Source organism: Lycium barbarum, chromosome 4 (genome assembly GCF_019175385.1).
Source record: "Lycium barbarum isolate Lr01 chromosome 4, ASM1917538v2, whole genome shotgun sequence".
Taxonomy (NCBI): Eukaryota; Viridiplantae; Streptophyta; class Magnoliopsida; order Solanales; family Solanaceae; genus Lycium; species Lycium barbarum.
In genome coordinates, this window is record NC_083340.1 from 32444145 (window position 1) to 32469063 (window position 24919).

At 36.9% G+C, this 24919-nt stretch overlaps 1 protein-coding gene across 5 annotated transcripts in view; it reads right to left on the reverse strand.

The window, feature by feature from the left end:
- Nucleotides 1–10212: 10212 nt before the first annotated feature.
- LOC132635814 (protein RRC1-like) overlaps nucleotides 10213–24919 on the reverse strand; it is a 28569-nt gene continuing 13862 nt past the window's right edge. For 4 of the 5 annotated variants that reach the window (XM_060352349.1, XM_060352351.1, XM_060352354.1 and 1 more), the window contains 11 exons: nucleotides 24707–24872; nucleotides 22860–22972; nucleotides 22370–22441; nucleotides 15559–15780; nucleotides 15107–15165; nucleotides 14696–14780; nucleotides 14452–14589; nucleotides 13942–14166; nucleotides 13038–13837; nucleotides 11892–12058; nucleotides 10213–10820 (listed from right to left, as the gene is read on the reverse strand). In XM_060352349.1, coding sequence (XP_060208332.1) covers nucleotides 10594–10820; nucleotides 11892–12058; nucleotides 13038–13837; nucleotides 13942–14166; nucleotides 14452–14589; nucleotides 14696–14780; nucleotides 15107–15165; nucleotides 15559–15780; nucleotides 22370–22441; nucleotides 22860–22972; nucleotides 24707–24872 — 2274 coding nt within the window. In that variant the 3' untranslated portion in view covers nucleotides 10213–10593. The remainder of the gene's footprint in view (nucleotides 10821–11891; nucleotides 12059–13037; nucleotides 13838–13941; nucleotides 14167–14451; nucleotides 14590–14695; nucleotides 14781–15106; nucleotides 15166–15558; nucleotides 15781–22369; nucleotides 22442–22859; nucleotides 22973–24706; nucleotides 24873–24919) is intronic. The other variant, XM_060352350.1, reaches the window with a different exon arrangement.

The following is a 24919-nucleotide window of genomic DNA, read 5'->3' on the forward strand; positions in this document are numbered from 1 at the left end:
CACAACTACGCGCTGTCCGAACTTAAATCCGAAGATTATACTTAATTCGCGTTAAAATTTAGTGGAGGGAAGGTTGGGAGAACTATCTAGAAAGTTTGGGAGATTTTCAGAGGTGTTGGGATGAAAAATGAGGCTAAAACCCCCTTTTATAAGGTGCTAAAGTCGGTTCGGTACAGTAGCAGTACTGTAGCAGCGCGGCTACTGTAGCAGTTACTATAGCGTGCGTTTTTGCTCTGTCAGTCTAACTTGTAACGTCCATAATTCTCTACTCCGATGTCGTATCGACGAGAGGTTTGTTGCGTTGGAAACTAGACTCGACGAACTTAATTTTAGGCTTTAGTTTTGCTCCAAAACTCTTCATATACTATAAGATATTCTTCCTCCAAGTCGGACCAAAGTTGCCTTTTTATGTTTTTCCAAAGTTCCAACAATTTAATTCTTTTGCTTCACTTGCCCTCCAATCCTTCCATAGCTTACTATATGAACGTAAACCGTCATAACCATAGGATTAGTTCGCATAATATCATACATCCTTGAAGGGAACTCTAGTATCCGCACTTAAAACCTTCAACACTTATAAATCTCGACGTACAAAACTACGGGGTGTAACATTTACACAACCCAAAGGGCATTCGGCTGAACGCAAACATCCCATAAGAACAAGTGAAAGTCGTCTTCTCTTGATCTTCTAAGGCAATGTTGATCTGATTATAGCCAGAGTACCCATCTAAGAAGAAATAGGAAGACCTCCCAGCCAGCCTATCAAGCATCTGATCAATGAAAGGCATGGGAAAATGGTCTTTACAAGTGGTTGAGTTTAACCTCCTATAGTCCATGTAAACACGCCATCCAATAACTGTACGAGTGGGAATCAACTCATTTATTGCATTAGGCACCACAGTGATACCTCCCTTCTTTGGAACATATTGAATTGGACTCACCCACTTGCTGTCTGGAATTGGATACTCTACCCCAGCATCTAAACACTTTATGATCTCTTTTTTCACAACCTTTTGTAAGTTTTGGTTCAATCTCCGCTGATGTTCAACACTCGGCTTGTTGTCCTCCTCTAGCTAAATTTTATGCTCACAAATACTAGAAGGAATACCCTGAATGTCTGTTATGGTCCAACCAATAGCACACCTGTACTCACGCAAAATCTCTAATAATAGCTCAATTTGTTCCTCAGTCAATAATGCTGAAACAATCACTGGCAATGTCTTATTCGGATCAAGAAACTCATACCTCAAGTGTGATGGGAGCTGTTTAAGCTCAAGCTTTGGTGGCTCAACAATAGAAGGCTTAGCTAGTGGAGTGATTCAACTTGCAAGGTCAAGATCCAGCTTTCTTGGGTGGTAAGTGTAAGAACCCAGACCCTCAAGCGCATTTATAGTTTCCACGTAGACCTCCACGTCATCAGCATCAAAGTTCACCAGAATAGCAGCAAAAGCTTTTCCCAAACTTTCTTCTTCCATTTTATGTTCGACAGCATCATCAACCCCATCAAACAAATCAATAACACAGATATTCTCATAAGCAATTGGCAACTTCATCCCCTTACTTTCTTGGAAAGTTACCTCTTCATCATTCACTCGGAACTAGATTTCGTTCTTTTCAGAGTCCATAAGCTCTCTGCCCGTAGCAAGGAAGGGTTTTGCCAAGATGATGGGAATATCTTTATCAACCGCACAATCTAGAATAACGAAATCTGCAGGCAACATCAACTTAGCCATTTATACAAACACATCATCTACAACCCCAACTGGCCTCTTGATGGATCTGTCCGTCATTTGTAATCGCATAGAAGTCGGTCTAGGCATTCCCAATCCAGATTGCTTATAAATAGCAAGAGGCATTAAATTGATACTCGTCCAATTATCAAACAAAGCATGAGCGTAAACATGATGCCTAATATTACACGAAATGGTAAACGCCCCTGGATCTCCCTTTTTCTGAATTGTGGCAGAAGCAATAATCGAACTCACGCGGTGAGTTAAATTCACTGTCTCATATTAAACAGACATCTTCTTCGTAAGCAGGTCTTTCACGAACTTAGCAAATTTGGGCATCTCTTTCACAGCATCTAAGAATGGAAAATTTACCGTTATCTGCGTCAACTGATCATAGAACTTTTGACACTTTGCATCATCATTCTTCTTTGCCAACCTCTGAGGAAAAGAAGGTTTTGCTTTGTACATCTGATTCAAAGGGCGAAGAGACCGTTTTATCATCTGTTTACTAGTATCAACAGAAACATCTGGAATATCAGCAACTTTCTCTTCAACACGGACCTCATCATCTATATTAGGCACATCAGACTGCACCTCTTCTTCCTCATTAACCGGATCTAGATCACCCACCTTCTTGTCAGCACTTTGAAGTATTTTACCACTTCTCATGCTAATAGCAAAAGAATTCTTCACACCACCACCTCCAATCTTAGGGTTTGGAATAGTATCACTAGGAAGTCCTCTATTTTTAGCAGGATGTTGCTCTCTAGAAAGGTCACGTATCTGCTGTTCAAGGTTTTGAACAGCCACTGAGTGAGAAACCACTATCTCTGATAGCCCAGATAATGTCTTTTCAGTCTTCGTCTGACTTGCCAACACTTTTTCAAGCATTGACTCCAACCTCGAACTACCTTGATCATTAGACTGCCCTTTCGATGGAACGTAAGGGTTGGAACTTCTGTTTCCGAAGTTACCATTATTGTTGTTGTATCTACCTTGGTTCGATCCACCATAGTGGTTATTGTAGTTTCCTTGGTTGTTGTTGTATGCACCTTGCCCTTGTTGAGGTCTCCAGTATCTTTGAATTGGCCCAGGAACATCCTTTTTTTGTTATGTAGTCTGCATAGTGAACAGTTTCAACTGGCGGAGGGGGACCCTCTTGCTATGGACCCTCTAGGACTTGGTACATTCTAGGCAGTATGCCTGAGATATATTCACAAACGTTTACCTTCGTCGCATCCCTATCATCAAACTTTTTTGTCAGTAAAGAGATATTAGTGGCCAGTTGTGCCAGTGTCTGCTGCGTCTCCTGGATTTCCTTCATAATATTTTGGATCAATGGTGTCCTAAGTGATAAACTATCAGAATTACTCGAATTCCATGCTTGACTGTGTGTAGTCAATTGATCAGGTATATCAGTAATATTAGCATAGAACTTATTCATGAAACACCCACCAGCAGCAACCCTCTGTAGAACTTCTCCTTCAGAATATGATCTGGGAAACCATGGTTCGGACTACTATCCAAATATTCTTTGCTCCTCTCCCAAGCTTCAAAAAGTTGCTCCCCATGACGTTGTTTGAACTCATAAATCTGATCACGAATATCAGCTTTTTCACTCAGGGGATACCACTCCCTGAGAAACACTTTGACCATCTCATCCCATGTAGCAGTGGAGTTTTGGGGCAGCTTTGTGAACCATTTTCTCGCATCTCCGGCTAATGAATATTTGAAGAGTTCAGCTGAACTGCTTCTTGAGGCACACCCCGTTGGACATGATGAGAACATACCTCCAAAAAGTGTGTTATATGCTGGTAAGGATCATCATCGACTACATTCTAAAAGTATCCCTCTTGTGTGAGCATATGATAGAGGGACGTTTCAAACTTAATAGTAGTAGCAATCACCCTAGGATGAACTATTGCAGATGCAAAGTCTTCCTCCATATCTGACTCATCACCAAAAACGTTCTCGACTGGAAGTCCGTCGTCCGCCATGATCACCTGGTTTACAAGGTAGCAAACAAGGTGTGTTGGAATAGGACAAAGATTTTAAGAATAGTAAACACTATTTAGTAATTTCAAAACGGTATTCCCTGGCAACGGCGCCAAAATTTGATACGCTCAAATTACACTAGTTAATAGCATAAAGCGAACGCTGTCAAATATAGTAACCCAACTATGTTGGGGTCGAATCCCACAGGGAATATGGTGTGAAAAGTTTACTAAACGAGTATTATACTAATCTTGCGGTCCTGATGTATTCCAGAAAAAGGGTTTTATGAGAGTTTTGATTTGTGGACTAATTTAGAGTGACTAGTAATTAAGTTGTAAACATATGGGTAAAAAGAACCAAGGTTGTGTCCCCGTCAGATAAAGTATATGATCATGGGTCTTGATCTTGATATACTTCTAATGGATCGCTGTATGAATGCACTTAACCTCTATGTGAATCTAGACTATTTCCCAATAAGAAAAGATTATTTCTTTCTATGTTTTTCCCAAAGATAAGAAAGTATGCATGAAGAACGGTTAATTACGCCAAGTAAATTCCTCTTATTCCTAAGTGAATTTATTAAACAAGGTTTAAAGCCTTGAGTTCTTGTTATTTTGTTCTTACCAAACCCTAGTTATTTCCCCAAATAAATCAAAGTTTATGACGTTAGCTAATGTTTGAAACCACTAACTATATGATTAAAACAAAGAACAAATAAACCCTAACAATCCATTATGCATATATCAATCATAATCCCTAATCACAAAACACTCATCCTTGGGTTCACAACCTTAGTAAAGGTGTTTAGCTACTCATGGCAACGAATAAACAATAAAAGATAGAAGATTGCATAATTGAAATTGTTATTGAAACTTATGAATAAAACTAAAAGTTAAACGAATGTGATTGTCTAGAAAACCTTGAAAAATACTAAGAACGATATTGTCCTAACACAAGTCTAAAAAGTAACATGTCTGAAAAATAAAACCCTATCAGGTATTTATACAAGTCAAACTCGGAATAATTAATCCCAATCCAGTTCCAGGTCGGCCTCAAGTCAACGGACCATCTTTGCACTTTGACGGTACTGTCGGCATGTTAACGGTGCATATTGACGATCTGATGACACAAATCAAGCTGCAGAACTTCAACCATAAATGTACATCGACGGACCATTGATCATGTTTACGGTCCGTCAATCTTCTCATCAATGTACATCGACTGACCGTCGATCATGTTGACGAACCTTCCCGTCTTTTTGCATCAATTTTGCACAGTCTCTGAACTTTCAATCAGGGCAGGTCGACGACATGCTTGACGGACCGTCGAGCATGTTGACGGTCCGTACAAGTGCATTGCAGTGCCTTGTCTTCAAAATTCCATGTTTCAACTGTTTTTACAATTCCATTTCCAAATACCTGCACATACACTAAACACATCAAACTAACAAAAACTCACTAGAAAATAAGTAAAACTTAGAGTTAAAAAGCATCAAATGTGCCATAATTTCACGGCACATCAGTGTTTTAATCTTGGCCTTCCCTTTTTAAGCAAGTAGGTGATGCACCTACTTGTCACCAACTTGCTTAATAAATAGGCGTCACCTGTTGGTCCGTCGAATCTAACACGTGTCTCATCCTTACTTCGTAGTTAAGATACGTATCAAGTAGCTCAAGCAAGTAGGACGAGAAGTAAGTTGGTGAAGCAGGCACGTCGGGTTATCAAGCAGCTCGTTTTTTATTTGCCCAAAATCTCATTTCTCACGTTTAAGTGCATTCGTCAACCACAACTTAGTCGTGTATATGTTGAACGAAAATACGGGATGTAACATTAACTATAGTGGCTCTTGATACCAATTGTAACATAATAAATTCGTAGCCATAATAGCGATTAAGACACAATCATAAATATATAATCTTGAGATAGAAGAAGAGAATCGTACCGTTCACCTCCATTGATTCTTCACTAGTAACAATCGGCGATTAAGCCTAAGACCAACTTCCACGATCCACTAGCTATCACGACCAATGGGGCGTCAACCACTATACCAGGTATTCAAGAACAGAATATGCTAGAGAAAGGGGGGTCGGCCTTTATTTAAAGAGAGTGTCTACCTATCACAGGCCAATAGTTATTGAGCCCAGCTTATCCACACACATAATAATATAATATTAGGCCTTTTATTATTCCACAACTTGGGCCACGCCACTATACTTTTAGGCTATAACCAATTAACGCAAGTCCAAATTCCAATAGATGGACACTAATCTGAATCCCTGATGATTTTATTTTTGTTACACTGACGACGTAGCGGGCATCAATGGAAAATATAATGTTGCACCGTATTCTGCTATTCATCTTGAAGCAAAGCAATAATTATTGGATTATGTTGCTTTAGATAGTTTGTCCATGGGCTATCATAGTATCATCTTCTTCTGGATTTGGTAATTAATTGGGAATTCAGATTCTAATATAAACATACAGTTAGCCTGTAGATGTAGTCTGTTAGAGTATAATTTTTTTGAATGAATTTGCGAGAAGCGACCAGTTTGTTCAGGGTGTTATTAACATTCCAATAATCCTACAATAAGCGCAAGCCTAACTTCATGCAAAATTTATAATTCCAGATGCAGATTTTGCAACTTCAATGGTGTATGTCTCAAGTTGAGTATGAAGTAGCTAGACTTATAATAACATTTATGAACTTAGGACATGGCTTAAATCGGGGCCATAAAATGCTACATGTGGACTCCCCCAAGACAATCTCTACTTCATGAATACGTAAGCCGTCCAATACTATTGAATACACATATCCCGCTAAGTTCATAAAATTGTGTAATTTTGACCACTACTTTAAAAAACCAATTTTAGACTTACTAATATGAAGTTTCATAAAATTGTGTAAATTTAGCCATTTTAAGATCAACTTTAGACTCCCGGGTCTAGAGTTTCAAAAAGCTTTAGACATACAAGTCTAAACTTCAAAAATTTATGCCTGAACGTTAAGACCCACATTTATGCCTAATGTTTATGTAGTAGTTGTCAAAAATGACTTGCATGTTGTTCAGTGGGCTCTTGGTCATAGTCTTTTCCCAGAATATCGTATCTGCCTAGACCACGTTTTTTCTCAGAGTTACCTACATCCAGGGGTGTTCATGATTCGGTTTGGATCAATGAAGATCAAATTATTTAAGTCGGTTTTTCAAATACAAGAATCAAATCAAACCAATTAAGTCGGTTTATGTCCTTTTTTTTTTTTAACTTTTTCTGGTTTTTATCGGTTTTTCAATAAGATTATTATTTTCTTAACTATATACACAAAATGAATCACTTACGGGGATTCAACAAGAAATCAAAGTAGTTATAAATAGTTTGAAACATGACTAAGAAAGCTTGGACGACCATAACTTGACAAATAGGAGTAATTGAAGAATTTCCATTAAAGACGAAGCAAATCATATGCAGGTTAAGAGCTTGAGTAGGAAAATCTAAGGTTGTGTGGGTAAGTGAGCTCCCTTGAATGGTTTAAAATGTCCTCTTTTTTTACGAGAGCTAGAATGGAGCTCATGGGAGCACATTAGTAATGTCCCATCATAATAGTTTTTACAGACCTTTGGTTTGAAATAATCAACAAATAAAATAACGAAAACTCTACCAAGCACGTCCAGCTTGGTTGAATTCAAGTCCAGCTTCAGCTGGGGGTAACAAAACTATTTTTCCAGTAACCTATAAAATAGATAAATTACAGAACACATGACTACAAGAAATTAGAAAACCAGAAAAGATTCAATTCAAGCATGATTTTACTCACCAAACTGAAATAAAATACAGAGACTCCAGCAAACAACTACTTGGTTCAAGCAACAAAAATGTCACATATTTCTACAGCAAGATAAAACCTAACAAGAATTGCACATACTGATTGTTCCATACTACTCAAAGAAGAGCCTTAAGTATCATCCCTGCAATAAAACAAAATATAACAACATGGTCTAAGTGCCCCAAAAGAAGCTAAAAAGTAAGGATTGGAGTGCCCAATATGGTTCAACACTGGTTCTAGCATCCGAGTCCAAGCTAATCAATGCTTAAAACGGTGTCTGCATATTCTGAAAGAAAAAAAATAAACATTTCAAGCATTAAGTAATTCACAAACATAAAGATATTCACAAGAGTTAAATGTATAAAAGTACCTTTTTCAACTAATTCAAGCTTTTGAATTTCCTCTAAAAGATCTTCAATGTTGCATTCTTTAGGAGCTAACCGGAGCCTAGGGTGTACATGGACTGGGTTGGTTCGGATTTTTTAAATATCAAACCAAACCAACTGCGTCGGGTTTTTAAATTTATACACCAAACCAAACCAATAAAATTCGGGTTTTTCAACCTCGGATTTTCTCGGGTTATTCGGTTTTCTCAGGTTTTTCGAATTTTTTTCCGCAAAAGTCTTCATACAAAACATATAACTTTTACTTCAAATATTTCTTTTGTTTTAGTAAGATACAACTATTTAATTAAGGTGTTTCTTAAGAAAATAACACAAAATGTGAGATGAGTGATGACATTGTATTAAAATATTAAAAAAAAAAAAAGATAATAAAATCGGCTAAATAAATATTGCTAATAATAAGTCATAAAGAAAATGACCATAGTCTAAAAATACTAAGTCATGCTAAAATAAGTACGGCTAATAAGTTTTAATTATGACAAAGAAAAAAAAATTAAGTTATGTATTTTCACTCTCTAAAAGAATTATGCAAAACTAAAGAATATATATCCAACATTATTATCATTCCTAGTGGTAGAATTGAATTTCCTTTGTTAGCATTAGTGTTGAGTTGGTTTTGGTTTGGACTTTATTTGAGCTACTAACATCCATGGTATATAAAACTTATTGACATTCAAAATTCTAAGTTCAAGCTTGAAATAATATGATAAAAGACAAAAAACTACAAAAAAATTTAAGAAATATTTATAAATTACATTACAAATAAATATTTTTATGTATAAAATATTTTAAAAATTAAATACATGTAATGACGGGTTGGTTTGATTCGGTTTGACTTTTTTTAGCTAAAACCAAACCAAGCCAATTATGATCGGGTTTTTTTTTCCAACAACAAACCAAGTCAAACCAAACCAAACCACTAGTCGGGTTTTCTTCTCGGTTTGACTCGGTTTATCGGTTTGATGCGGTTTATCGATTTACTTTGTACACCCCTACCGGAGTCACTGTTGAGTGCAAATAAGAGTTTCTACTGTCTTTGGCGACAAAGAACTTCGACAAGAATCAAGAATCCGATCACCGGTGTTAAAAGTCGATTCAGATGCAACTGCGGAAATAGAAATTGCAAGAACATCTCTTGCAATCATTTTTTTTTTTTTTTTGATGACATGGGACTTACAATCATATTGAAACAATTGGATCCTTTTACTTGAATCTTTCCACCAAGCCAAGATATTTAAATCTTTGGTCTTCTCCACATCATCTATCAAGTACCTCTGAAAATCAGATTTATTATCTTCATCTTCTAAAATATTTTCCCATTGCAACCGACATATATCAATAATATCACTTTCACTAATCACGTCAACTTGCTCTTTCAAATTCTCATTAGAAGTGCTAGAAATAGAATCCTTGTAATGATTATACAAGCGAGTTAAAATATCCAACACATCGTTTGACTTCAAAGTACCAATCAAAGGACCATAACAATTGCCAAGAATGAGCTTTACATATTTCATAATATCGGGGATCCAACACAACGGCAACAAATAGTAACTTGATCATATTCTGGAAAACCCCAATATTTCTCATACTCACCTTTCAGCTTACCAGCCATTTCAACCAAAATTGAATCATCAGCACGAGAATTTTGAAGAATAAAGGAGTGAAGATTAAAAATCTCATGAAAGAACGAATTGGAAGTAACATACAATGTTCCTGAACTTGATAATTAATCCAAAGGAAACTAACAGATGTACAGATAGGGAGACATATGTGATTGTTTAGGAATTCGATTCACCATCCTGTTTCTCCTCTTTTTCTTCTTTTTGGTTTCTATTCATATTATTTTACCTACACGACGGTGTTTTCAAGAAATACGGGTAATGTCAATTTATTCAAACAAATCTAGTACTTGATTGCGTTCTAGTTCGAGTTTCTTGCTTCTGCAGGAGTGTTAGCATATGCGATATTTAAGTTGTTAGTTAACGCATCGTTGTACAGCAACTGAGGAGCAAGCAAACTTTAATCCGAGGTTTGCCAATACTGGTTACAAGTTAAATAATCTAAAGGAAAAAAAAGAACAGGATATGGCCTCAGATGGTAAAAATTGACCCCCCGGGTGCAATTCCTACGCCCAATACCCTGGCAGGCCTAATCTTACCTTAAGGCTACATAATGAAGGGCCATACAAGCGTAAAAAAAATTCCAAGTACAATTTGAGAAGATCAACGTTCTTCCTCATACACCTAACAGGGGACAAGCATGAAGCAACTAACAATACTATCTTAGGTCAATGTAAAGAGGTTACATGAAAACTAGGAACCGCTAACTACAAAAGTCCAATATAGATGGAAGCTACAAAATCTCGAGTAAACGCATTAGCAAATGCAGCTGAAGTTTAAAAGCATAAAGTAAGATGTAGTTACAGCCATTCATGAGATTCTCTGCAATTGTACAATTTGCTAGACCATAGCGCTGAATAGGGAAACATCTTTTTCTCTGTGTCGCGCACAGCATCGGATACTAACAGAAGATGACCTTACTTCCAAGGGCCATTGAGGATCATCGTGCAATCCCTGCCACCCAGAAAAGATGAAATGCTCAAAGGCAACTATGTAATGGTAACTTTGCACGGCATATGTATTCATCTGGCCCGTCTTCTCTCCCTAGATCTGTCTCTATCATGATCATCTCTCTCCCTGCTTCCACTCTTCCTTTCCCTCTCACGACGCTTTTCCCTATCACTGTCACGGTCTCTGCTGGAAGATTTCCACTGAGGGCTTCCACTTCTGCTCCGGCTGCGCTGACGCTTCCTAGAACCTTCACGAGAATCGTCTCTTTTCTCTCTCCTCTCCAAAGATGACCTACCTGCTGTTTGTTAAGAAAGCAGAAATATGAGACAATCTGTATACAAAAACATGGATCAATAATATAACATCGCAAGAAATGATGATAATTCTTTTACTTTGACCGATAACGTGAAAAAATGCTTCCACGAAACTTTTCTTACCCCAGAAAAGAGTGATGAAAATAAGAATAGAAGGGAGGCAGTAAAGTGGCCTTTCCTACAGCTAATAAAAGCTGCCCTGTTCAGTATCCTACTCAACCGGATACCTAGTCTTCTTTCTTCTTTTTTTCCAATAACCGGGAAATCTTCAAGAACCAGCTAGTGCACGGTTCAATACTCGGTGGATATAGGCCCACTCCTCTTAATGCTTCTCCACTTGAACACCAAGTTTAAGTCTGCGGCAAAGCTCGAACTCATGACATGCACCTAATCCATACCACAAGCTACCACTAAACAAATCCTTAGGGTACCAGATACCTAATCCTCCCTCCCGTAAATATAATGATGACTAACTCTATCCAGCAATATGTGATTCATCTCATAGTTGCCGAGAAAAAATATAGTCAAAAGGACATTGCATCTACAACATAACATTGTGACACCTAAGTGCTTACGTGTGTGATGAGTTATTAGCCTCTTATTCCATTACAATTTCCTCTCACAAGGTAGGGGTAAGGTCTGTGTTAGACCCTCCCCAGACCCCATTTGTGGGATTACACTGGGTATGTTGTTGTTGTTATACTAACAGGCAGTTTAGGGGAAAAATAGTCTCCTAAGCAGCAGCTTAGTAACCTGTGATCCAGAGATTATCCTGATAGTGCTGTTGAAAGCAGTAAAATTTTAATTTGAGCAATTAAACCCACCCTGCTTCAGCTATTGTTTAACATAAAATCAGATATACACCAACAACACATCCGAGAACTGATCAAAGGAATTACATAGGCATAAGGCAAAAAAAATCTGGGAAATAATAATTCTCAACAACAAAGATAGGATTGAAGGAGTATGATACAAAAGTATAAACATAAGATTTGACCCTTCACATGCAATTAAATACACGGTCATCTCAAACTATTGACAGGTTTGAGCTTTACCTTTCTTTGAAGTATCGTCGCTGAAATTCAATAAACCATATTCAGATTGTAGGCGTTGCCGATGGATTTCAACTTTCTTCTCAATTTCATCCAGACTTGTTATTCCTCGTTCTTCAAGAGATTCACGATATTCAATCAATGCAACCTCAAGACGCCTCAGCTTTTGTCTGATAAATTAGTTATGGACAATATCAATATCCGAACAGGAGAAAAATAGAGTAATAAATCCACAAACATATCAAAATTCAAAATACAAGAGAAAATTGAAGATTGGCCATATCAAATCCACAAGAAATTTTGTTTTGAATTGGTAAGTATTATTGATGCCAAAAGTCAGCTCTAAGAAAGTGCTACGATTACAAGTAAAAGACAGTAAGGAGGAAAAAAAAAAAGGTAGCACGAGGAATTGCAACAATGTTTCACCATCATTTATATTCCAATTTACACCATGATGAGGCTTACAAGCAAATTGAAAGCAACAGATTTAATGTTTGAGGCATAGAATCCCACAAAAAAATTTAAACGGAAAGATAATCTGCCACCAAATATTATAGAAATAGGGAAGTATCCGAAGCTTCCAAAACTTGGCATATTAACATCCCTGCTCCTAAGAATATTGTGAAAGTCAACATGCAGTCTTTCATTTCCTAAAAGTGCACCCTCTTATCTTTCCATAGGAAAACTACTAAAATGAAGAAAGCAGATCCATTTGCTGGCCTCGCAAGGGTGGGGAGGTATGAAATTCTCCATTTGCTGGCCTCGAAAGGGTGGGGAGGTATGAAATTCTTTCTTGTTTTCTGGCAGATCAAGCTACAGTAGTTTCCTACCTTTTAGAACTTTCCTCAATGATTTGAAATACAAAAGTTCGCACGTAAGTTGTTGTAATTTTCATAAAGTTCATAATCTCTAAGTCTTGTAAACCAAGGAAGCTTAATCCGAGAGCAATTTCACTCCAAAGTAGTTCATATTGATCCCCTCCAGAGGACCAGAACCCAAGAGAGTATCTCCCTGAAACATGTTACCATTCTCTAAAAAAAAGTGTCTTCCTGAACTAGGAAAATAATGAACGTCAAATGGATTTGACATGACAATAAATAACACCTATTTTTAGAAATAATCCCACTAGGAATGCTTAACTGCATATACCTCAACTCTTCATTCATTCCACTTTCCGGGTATGCTGAATTGCTTGTGTCAGTTGTAAGCTCTGCATCTTTGATCTTGCTAAGCCCATCACCAGCATTCTCACTTCCCGAAGATGAATATGTCAACCCGAGGTCCCTCGAACTTCTCTTCTGTTCGTCATCACTTTCATCATCCTCTCTGGCCCATTTAGATGTAGGCAAAATTGTGTCACTTTTGCCCTCACTGGAAAAGTCAATTGAATTATGGTGTGGAGCAGAATTTGTTGGGGGTGAAGATACAGACTCTCGTTGTTTGAGTTGTACGTCATAATCCACTTGACTATTCCGTCCGGAAGGAGCCATCCTATCCAACTCAAGGTTGCTATCTTTCCGGCTACTGGGGAACCTAGCAGAACTTGATTGGCTCGCAAATTTCAAATCTTCATCTAGTTCATGACCTCTCTGCCTTTCAGCCTCTTCCAGATAAAGTAACCGAGCAACCATCATTTCCCTGCCGCCTACGATAGACAAACCATTGTGCCTGCATCGTCTTTCTAGCTCAGTAAGGGGAAGGCTCAACAGTTCCTTCATAGCAGCTCCTTTTCCAATTGCCAATGCACCATCTGGGTTAATTTTGCCGCCATCAGCTGCATCGTCAGAGCTGGTCCTTTGTTCTACTTCAGGTGCATCACCACACAGAGAATGAAAGGGGATCACACCAGAATTCCCCGTTCGAAGAAAGGTAGCTCGTAATCCATTGACATAGGCATCCGAAAACAAAAACCAATCAGCCCATACTTGAAGCACTTTCAGAACTCTCTCCTGTAACATGTAAGGACAAGCTTAACCACACATCGAGGAGGAGTAAAAAAAGGATACGAAAAATGCAGCAAGTGCAAAAAATGTAGGTGACAGGTACAGCTTACTTTAAGTGCCTCAGCAGTAATTCGTCCTGTTATACTTCGATACAGATCATTGAAGCTTTCTATTATGTCTGGTAAAGAGGCTTCAAATTTGGTGCGATAAGCAGATGCATTCTTCACAGGAGAGCTACTATTATGAAGAATATCAGACACAAGCATGAGCCTAGAAACTTTTGTTGGTATTGGAGTTTCCTTAAGTGTCAAAGACTCTGTCAAAACTTCAACAACCTGCAAATTGGAATCAGCAGTGTAACTTTGTTAGACTATGCTCAAGAATGAGAACTATCCAAAGTGTATATGTAACAATTCATGCTAAATTCTTATCTTAATGCTACAAGACAAAAAACATTAGCCAAAATAGATGCAAGTCCAGGGGGCAACGAGAAGCATTATGAACATTGACACAACACAGCGCAAAATCAGCAGTTTTGTCTCTGACAGGTTAAATATGAAAGAAAAGCTTCAAGCACAAGTGAGCCCTTCGACTGCTGCATGAACCAGCTTAAAGGTTACCTCTCCAGCAGCATCAGCATTGTCCAAAGCAAAACCCATTGCGTCTTTTATTTGACTTCTTTCTAGTGTCAATGAACGAAGCATATCCTCAAATTCATCCCTCTGAGCATCAGTCAATGTCCGTTCAACCTCCACCCGCTGAACAAGATATAGAAAGAAACATCAATCGCCAAAGAAACTTTATTCAAAGTCAACATGCAAACTCTTAAATGCCTTCGAACAGAAAGCTAGCAGAAGGGCATACCCTGCTTCTTCCAGCAGCATATGTGCTCCCAGCTTCTTTTTCATGATCACCTCCTTTCGGTGTTGGTAGAGAGGGTGGTATCCACCTGCATATGTAGATTTGTTACATAAGAGCACAATCTTCAAGGAGAATTTCTAAAAAGGCTGCAGGACTTCATCAAAGCCTTGCAGAACTCTGCAGCCTTTGCAAATATAGAAAGGTAAATTGTATTTAGATGATTTCATTCTTTCACAACAAGCATATCCTGCAGGGGAATATCAGTAGAAGCTTCCTAAGAAACAAAGGTGACTTAAAGAGTGAAACATTCAGGAACTGACATACACATGCATCAAATATCTGATTCTTCAGCAAAAGGAAAGGTGAATATGAAATGTGTAATGAAAGATGATATAAGTTAGAACAATGCATTACCTCCCACTACCAGTTATCATGATGAAAGGGACTGTCCTCCACCGTTGAAGAGTATCTCCCTGTTTTTTTAAGTAAGGGAAGAAAATTTTACTAGTGAGGAAAGAATAGCATAAGAGGACAAAATGTCATAATCCCCGGAAAGGGACGACATCAGATAAACAAAGTATTTCACTGATTGGTGATATCATAAGTTACCATCAGTCATATTGCTTTACATAACATGGAAAGAGAGAAACAAGCAATATTGCTTTACATAACACGGAAAGAGAGAAACAAGCAATGGACAAGAATGAAATTCTCTTCAGCTACAATTGCATGAAACTATTGGCTTTCCGCCATTGGATTCTAAAAAGTGATCAATGAAGTTATATCATAAGTATTAGTAACTCCATTTAACAGGAAAACATAATTGCAATAACATTTATCCAGACTTTACACCTGCAGCAAGTTACCTGAGCAAAAGAATAAAGCCTCCAAACGTAGTAAGTATGCTCCTTCGAGCCAAGCTCAAACAAGAAACTGAAGAGAGGATTTCCACGGCCTCGCTCCATTATGGCTTGTTCAAAAGCACAACCTCCATCGAGAACATACAGAGCCATTGTATCAATTACGTGGCGAAGGTGATCATCCTCAGGGGGAACAACCATAATATCAGGTACATTTGGAGTGAGAACCTGCAGAACCAAAAAAAGAAAGCATCAGATGAAATAGGATAAAAGGTGCTTGATAAACATCTTCGTTATAGATTGGAGATACTATAGTACATGTGTACAAAAGGACGCATCAGAAGACAGGTTGATTGTTATATCAGTCAAGTTTTTCTAGCTAACTTAAGGCCCTACAACTTATCAGACTATTTATTGAGAGCAGTATGTACCATCCCAGCATACTACCTGTTTCCTCTTACAACCTCTTTTTTATAAAAGGTAATAATAATAATTTTATGGAAATAGCACTAAGAAAGTGCTTCCAAAGTATGTACATCAATAATCAGCTTCCAAAAGAAAAACTGATTTTTTTTTTATTTTTTTTGACAAGGTAACAGACAGTATATTAATCATCAACACGAAGTGTTTACATCAGTGGATCTGAACCAAAAGTATAAACTAGAGACAAACCCACTAAGGCCGATTTCAACTCATAAGGACCCTAGGATGTTTATAACAGAAACTGGGTCATCTATATACTCCGATGAGAAAAGCTGAATGTTTATCCCTATCTATAAGATCTAAGACATGTATTCTGTGTCTCTAACAAACTCGTGCATGTAATCTATATTTTGAACCTTAAACATGTATTCTGTGTCTCTAACAAACTCGTGCATGTAATCTATCACCTTCGTTGGACATAGTTATCTATACCACATATAGACACTTTCTTGAAATCTACTTATCTTCCTTTATCAAAAATATACTCATCTTCTTTTCATGTCTTGGAAATCTTAGGAAACTCGAGGTCCACATCAGACTTGACCCCACTTCTCTGTCTGTACTGCTCTATGTCCATATCAAATGTTCATGACGAAAATATACACTCAAGCATTTACTTTGTATGCTCAAGCATGGATTGCTCAGATGGTAAGCACCCTCCACCTCCAACCCGAAGGTTGTGGGTTCGAGTCACCAAGGGAGCAAAAGGGGGGAGCTCCTGGGGGGTATATATATATCTATATGCGCTCAAGCATCTATATATAATATAAAGCTAGGAATAGGAAATCCTATGTGGCACCTCTCAATGGCCTCCATTGACATTTATCTTTTTTCTCCTTTTTTGGAACTTTTTCCCTATTTATTTTTTTATCATTTATCTTATCTTATTCATTAAGAATAAAAGTCACAATTATTATCATTTAACATCCCAACTTTTCACCTCTAATTTATTGAGAACCAAAACTCATAAGCACGTACTGATTTCTAATTCCCTTGGTATTCCCTATTAATGGTCCCTTATATTTCACATTAATTACAAAAAACAAAGGGTCAAGAAAGTGTAAGTGACCCTAAAAATATATAAAGGACAATCTTCTTATGTTCAAATGCTTCATGAATTGTAAAGGCTTCCAATATTCTCTCTAATAACCTTTGTGATGAAAAGAGATGAAGGATGCTGCTATATGGATATTTTCTACGTGACTTCTTTATATTTCTGCAGTGTTGGGATTACATAATGTAGTCACCTTCTATACTAAATTGGTATTTCAGATATACACATGTATTAATTGCTTTTTGTTAGGAGAATATTCATTTTCAGTTATGTTGGTCCCTTCTCTGTTCAATTTTCTCTTCACGAAAGAAGAATTAATTTGATTTTTGTATAAGTTAATTGGTAGATGCGGATCAAATATAATTTCCATTTCCTTCATTGAATTTAGAATCACACCTGTTATACATTTCATATGAAGTTTTGTATATATATATGCATTCACGCAAAAGTTCATATGAAATGCGTAGCGATCGAATAGAACTTCCATTTCCTTCGTTGAATTTAGAATTACACATGTTATGCATTCATATGAAGTTTTGTGTGAAAAAAATTTGACTGATCAATTCTATTAGTTGTAGTAATGAAGCTGATATTAAAGTAAATTGTGAAATAATTAAATTATAAATAAAGATAAATTACATCAAACTTTAATTTTAATTAGTTAAATAAATTTATTTTTGAATGTAACTGAAGCTACATAAAAAAGTTATTAGTAAAATAATGTCAAATAATTGGAACATCCCAAATTGAAATGGCATCATATGTAACATTGGCTCATAAATAAATATGTTTAGGCATTTGCGCAAGGCTAATGGTCTTCTTTTAAATTCTCTCTCTCTCTCTCTCTCTCTTTCCTGAAAACAATTGATTTTATAGTTGATATTTTGTTTATTTATTTCAATTCTTTGTTTTCACGATTCACGAATGTATATGTTAATAGGAATTCTAGAGGTTCATTTTTTTTTAATAGGCATAAATGGAACAGTTCTAATGGTATTTTGGAATGTTAATAAGCAATTTTATCTGTATTTTTTAAATGCCGTGAATTAGCAAGGGAAATATTGATTTTGAGAAGTCATTTGTTTTTCAGCAAAGGGGCATTGTATTTGTCCCGTTTGGCAAAGGTCTTGATGTCTTTTAGTAGGCATAACCATTATGGTATTTGGTATATTTGTTTTCGCTTATAATATTTCAATAGTTAGTGGCCAAAATCTAAAGTAAAGTTTCAGAAAGATCGAAAATGTTATATACAATCACTATATTTTTTAGAAGTATATTGTTTGAATCAATTTTATCAAATGCGTTGCCTAAATAGTTGTTGCACTTGGCATTCAACCAACTACACGCTGCCTCTTCTGCCTCTTGATTTAACAGAAGAGTTTAACTACAATCAACTAAACAACTTATTTCAACTTTCAATAAAATTAATAAGTAGAACTATTAACAACTCTATATATCATTGGGTGGAAAAAAAAAGAATTATTGATCCTTACGATATGATAAAGTTTTCTTCATAAAATGAGTGTTTAACTTCACCTTTAAAATTGATAGAAGTGTTCTTTGAGAAATATATAATCATGGAGTAAGAAAGTAGTCAATGCTTTATTTTGTTAATTTTCCGTTTTTGTTTGATTTCTTATATATATATATATTTTCGTCATATATTAGATTTTATTTTTTCATATGCACATTTTACATTACATATATATTTTTATTTTCTGTATTATAAATTTATTATTTCTTTTATATATACTAAATTTAGAAAAAGATGAATGACCGCGCGAAGCGCAGGTTAGTTAACTAGTTAATAAATAACACTCCCTAATTCAATATCTTCTCATATACTAAGAAAACTTTCTGCCAGTACTTTTTTTCCTTTTTGAAAATATAATGAAAATTTTATTAAAAAGTAACAACCAGAGAGTGAAATGGATGAGTAGTACAACCATCAGCAATATGATTGCATCTCAGTACACCTACCTACATGTGAAAAGAACTAAAGACATCAGCCATCCTGTACATTTTCATTCTTACACCAAAAGGCTAAGAGAGCTAAACCTTTGAGCTTTAAGTTACAAATATTACGTTTTGGCCATCAAATTATCTCTAATTTCTTTCCTTCCACACAGTCTGCTATATAGCCACTGGTACAGTGTTCCACATATTCTTGACGTCCTTTTGTGGTCATCCTCCATTTCCAAAATGTAACAGGCTATGTTGCGAGGATATAGGTTTGGGCACCTGACATGGGTGCGGATCTAGAAGTTGGATCGCATAACTTAAATCTTAGGAATCCAAGATGAGGAGAGGAGTAAGGGTACAGGTGTTAAGATACAACCAATAAACGTTTATTATGACATATTAGGTATATATTTCGGCAATAAATAGAGGTTCTTAAATTAAAGCTAGGATAATTAAATTCTTTGTGAACACTAAATATTATGTCCACACAAAAATTGTGTCGGGTCCAAGGATTTTGAAGGAGCTGAACAACATGGGTAGCAGGTCTTTAGGTGATTCTGGCGTGCACCATTTAACATCAAGTAACTTCAAAACATGTACTAAATCTGGTCTTGAGTATACCAATTATTTCACGTACATAATTGGCAATAAAATTATCGTTTCAATTGGAAACAAAAAAAATCCTTGTCTAACCAAAAATTATTGGACGAAGGTAGTATTAGCCACACCACTACAGAATGGCTATTTATTCATCCAAAGCTCATGTTCACAATGAAGATGCTACTCTAGGATCAATGTTAGACAAATGCCTCTTCTTACACCCGTTCTTTTTCGCCTTAAATTAAGACAACATTGCATTGATAGTACCAAGATGGTGCGAGGAACTAAAGAGAATGAGTGACTCAACCACCCTTCTCTATCAAGTTATCCCAATATGCATACTAGTATTCTCACACAACAACAAGAAGAAGATACCCAGTGTTGTGCCACAACGGAGGGTAGTGTGTATGTAGACCTTACCCCTAACTTGATAGGTAGAGAGGTTGTTTTCGATAAACCCTCGGCTCAAAGAAAGCATATCAAAGTAGTTCGGAAAGCATGGCAAATAAAAAGAGAAGCAAGGGACAGTAATAACAGCAAAGTACAGGAAACACAGTTAGTAACATAAATCAAAGAACAAGAGAATAATACTACTACTACTACTGCTGCTGGCAACTGAGCGGACAATAAACTAAGAGACAACACTCACCTACCTCCTAACCCTCTACCCTAATCCGTGTCCTCCATAACCCCCTATCTAAGGTCATGTCCTTGGTAAGCTGAGGAAGCGTCATGCCCTGTCTAATGGTTGCTTCCCAATACTTCTTCGGCCTACCTCTGCCTCTCCCGAAACCATCCATAGCCAACCTCTCACACCTGCGCACTGGGGCATATCCGTGCATCTCCTTTTTACATGCCTAACTATCTCAGCCTCGCTTCCAGCAACTTGTCCTCCACCGAGGCCACTCCCACCTTGTTTCGGTTATCTTCATTTTTAATCTTATCGCTCCTAATATGCCCACACATCCATCTCAGCATCCTCATTTCCACAATTTATGAAATAGAAAAGCTATTTTAGCACATCGAATATTCATCACACTATTATAAAATAATCTCCAAGTCCTCTCATTCCAAATAAGACTAAAAATTGCACCATGGCATGGTTCTCCAAATTGCCTTGTTCTCATTGTCTATCCTCACTTATGATCGTCTCTGCCACCGTGCTCGGCATCATCAAAGTAACATCAAGCAATGGAAGCTGAGATTCTAGAGGTGTGTCATGAATTTGCAATTAATATGATAGGCTTTGTATCTCCCTCGCATTACTTACACAGGCAACACCAACTCATCATAAGCCTATCATCTTCCTTAACATCTTCCTTAAATTATGTGTTGATATCATTGCATCTCACACACACCTAGTAAAGGAGTCCACTTCTTACTTGCCTTGGTTCTCAATACCTCCCTCCTATAACCATCTCCAAGTAGTTCTCGGAAAGACATCTTTCCTTTCCACTTGTTTTTCCTAAGTAAAAAGATTTCACGAGATTAACCCATTCCGTACCATATGTCTACCTTCACCTTTTGTAGGCCACTCATATGGCATGCGCAAAAATTTCTCAATTTCCTCCTATTTGCAGTCCTATAAACTTCTCTTCAAAGTTCTATTCCATGTGATTCTTTACTTTCTCATCACAGATAGACAAACGCCCTAGTATCCCTGTTATAATTACCACTCTAACTAAATGCTTCCCCTCGGGAGTGGGTTCCAGCATGCCACTTGACTTTCCTAAATAGAGTTCCCATGCTATCACCAATTGTGAATCCTACAGACTGTAAAAATCTGTTCTTCCACAAACTAACTCCATAAGAGTTTGTCAAGTCTCCCAAGAACCATCAATTCTCTAAGAATCCATATTTAGCGGTTATCAAGTTTCTGATCAATGCATTGCCCTCATAGGCTAATCTCCATAACTGCTTTCCAAACAATGCCATATTGAAAATTGATAATCTTCATATCCCTAGTCCCCCTGATTATTGGGTCCACTATTTGCATCCAATTTTCGAAATGATACTCTTCCACCCCCTCCTTTATTCTCACAGTTATAAAAAATAAAAACACATTCTCCACGGATTCATAATTTTCTCCAGTCTACCTAATGCTGGACATCAGCAAAAAAGGCCAGCACATTCTCCACAGATTCATAATTTAGGTCGTTCAACACTCACGAGTGTTTTGTCGCATCAATTGTTTAGATGAGTACATATAAGTTTCAAAATGTATACTGAGAATTTGTGAATTAAATTCAGACTTGGAACAAATCAAATTCACGAGTTCACCTCAAAGTCGAAATGATGATCATAAATTAGCAGATTGGTTAAAAACTCAAAATCCTTCCTAGCCATTAGCACCTTAGAACAGAATTGTTCACAACTAAACAACTTCCTGATAAAGTTGCATTTATTGTACACTCTCCTGGATGTTACTTGCCAAACAAGAAAAACATATCGGTCCTCTTTGAGGTAATAAGTGCCCACTTCCTCTTCAGACAGTCTCCTTTTTTATTCAAATAACAACCCATACCAAGTAAAAAGCCTATATTGTATAAATGAAGGCAAAAAACACATTTTAAAACAAAGCTGACAGGAACCCTCTAAAATCTACCTAAACTCTCAGAACATTAAAGAAGAGCTATAGAGATCAGATACTTATCCTAACAAAAAAAAAAGATAGAAAGAATAAGAAGGAAATGTACAAAAATCAACTAATCATCATACCAACTCAGAATTCTGGCCTGGAACAGTAGAAACTGGAGGACCTGATGGACCCGATAAAATAACAGTTGCACCCTGAAAACCAAAGAAGATAAATCTCTTGAATAAGTGCATGAGCGTAAGCTGATATCAGAAAGAGAAACTGGGAGGTGACTACAGAGAGCATCTCTAGCGTGCTGAACTGCAGCTTTAACAGAAAGCTATTACATGGGAAACATTTCCAAGGAAAGGGTGAGATATAGACCACTACAGGATGTTTATACAACTCAAACCAACAAATAAACATGCAAGACACACAACTTATTTCAACGCGAACACATGCTTCATCCATTATTTTTTAACATGTATTCAACTGATCATACCAAATCTTAACATGATATAATTCATCAAATCATTCTCTATTGATTGTTAATACACAACTCCTCGACTTGACCATTTATCAAATTAATACCATGTATATAATAGGGCATTGTACTCAAAGGAATAGACAAACCTCCTTACTCCTGATAGCCATTTGCCCTGGAGGGGGAGCAGGGAGTGCTTGAGAAGGCAGAGAGACAGATTTACCCCACCCAATCTTCAACTCATATTCATAAACAATAACTCCTGGATAAGAATAATATGGTTTAGGAATCAGAAATACATTGCTCAAAATCATATCTAATTGGAGTATTATAGAAGATACAGAATATTAAGCAATAAAACGAGTACACACGGAATTAGTACACATGCTAGCATCCCCATGCAAGACAATATGACTGTTTAATGACTTTAGTCTAGCTTGAGATGTTGTCACGGCATTCTAGCATCCCCATGCAAGACCATACAACTATTTAATTTCCAACTTCATACCAAAATTTATATAGGCCATGGACGCACTTCTGGAATCAGCACATAGCTGAAACTAGAGGAAGCACCATCTAAGAAGCATGTTATTAAAGGCTCGGTTCAGGCGCTTATGCCCTGAGGCTCTGTTAAAGACAGGTTATGTGCGTCGCCACACTTACCTGGTGTTTTAGTCTCAATGCTAACGTGCTAAGACATGCTCCTCATCATCACCTATTGACTTCGCCTTTAACAGGACAGCACTTGATAATAAATATAGTTGGTAAACTATTACATTAATCGTTAAAAACCGTTATGAATCAAATTTTGGTGATCAGCAATTAGATATTATAAATTTAGTACAAGAAACTAACCATATAAGCATTAAACTACATTTTTTTCATCTAGATCAGAAATTCAAAATGGTTTTTAAACTTTGGACATGATATTTACTTGATATATTTCGCTTAATTATAGTTTTTTTTTTTAAATCTCCAAATAATTGTTGTTCATGTCTGTAGATCTTTTTCCTTGCATTACATATATATTTCTTCTTCTTTCTTCGTTAAAGTCCACGCTTTTGTGCTGCTTTGCGCCTAAAATCCCAACAAACTTTGGCGCTTTTCTGCGCTTCACATTTTTTTTTTTTTGGATATATAATCATGGTGTCAGGCCAGCTTGCTTGCACCTCAACTTCTGTGCTTCGCTTTTGACTACTTGCGAAGAAGACTATCGACAAAACAAATATTGGAAATAACGGATCCAAAACCTTGTTCCTTGTGTATGTCTTTCCATTACCAAATGTATATCTCAAGCAAAAAAAGGATCAGAATAGACACAGCAAACAAGGAGAGGAAACCCAAGAAAAGGACAAGGGTGGAGACGGTCAACTGGAACCAACAGACAAATAAACAAATAAGATCAGCAACATTTGTTTGCTTGTGTTAATACAGAATATAACAGCCTTAGCTATCAGAAGTTTCTTCCTTTTTTCCTCTTAATACAGTTATGCATTGTCCACTCCAGGTGTATGTTTTTCATTTCTATTTTAAAAAAAAAAAAAAATCAAGAAATCCCCTGGCGCGCAGTTTGAAACTTGTGGACAATGGGCCTGCCCCTCTACACTTCTCCACTTAAATACCAGTCTTTTGTTTGTGGCAGTATTCGAAGCCGTGACATGCGCTCTAACCACTAGAACAAAGCCTTGGGGACAACTACATATGTATGTTTTTAAACAGACATATAGCCCATTTATCTACTTACTATCTTTCTTATTGAGGCTACTGACCACTTGTCATTCAGGATCCTATAGCTCTGCACTCAAACAAAAACTTAAAGTCAACTTGGTCAATGAACAATTCCTAAGTGTCTGGAGAAAAAATAAAAAAGGATGTGGGTGGGGGTGGGGGTTGCAATAGAAGTGTTCTATGGAGAGCAAGAGAAATCACAGTTATCAAACAAAAAAGAAGAGATAAAGAAATAAATTTCCATCCAAATGAAGAAGCTGAATCTAACCTTCCATCTCATCTTTTGCAGCCTGAGCATCAGCTCTATTCATGAAAGCTACAAAACCACAATTCCTCTGTCGCCTTCTTTCTTCTTCTGTCCTAGGCCACATTATTTTTACACTTGCAATGGGGCCAAACCTCCCAAATGTGCGCAAAAGAAAATTCTCATCAACCTGCACGTAAACAAAATAAATAGGAATCACACACAAGAAACACCTAA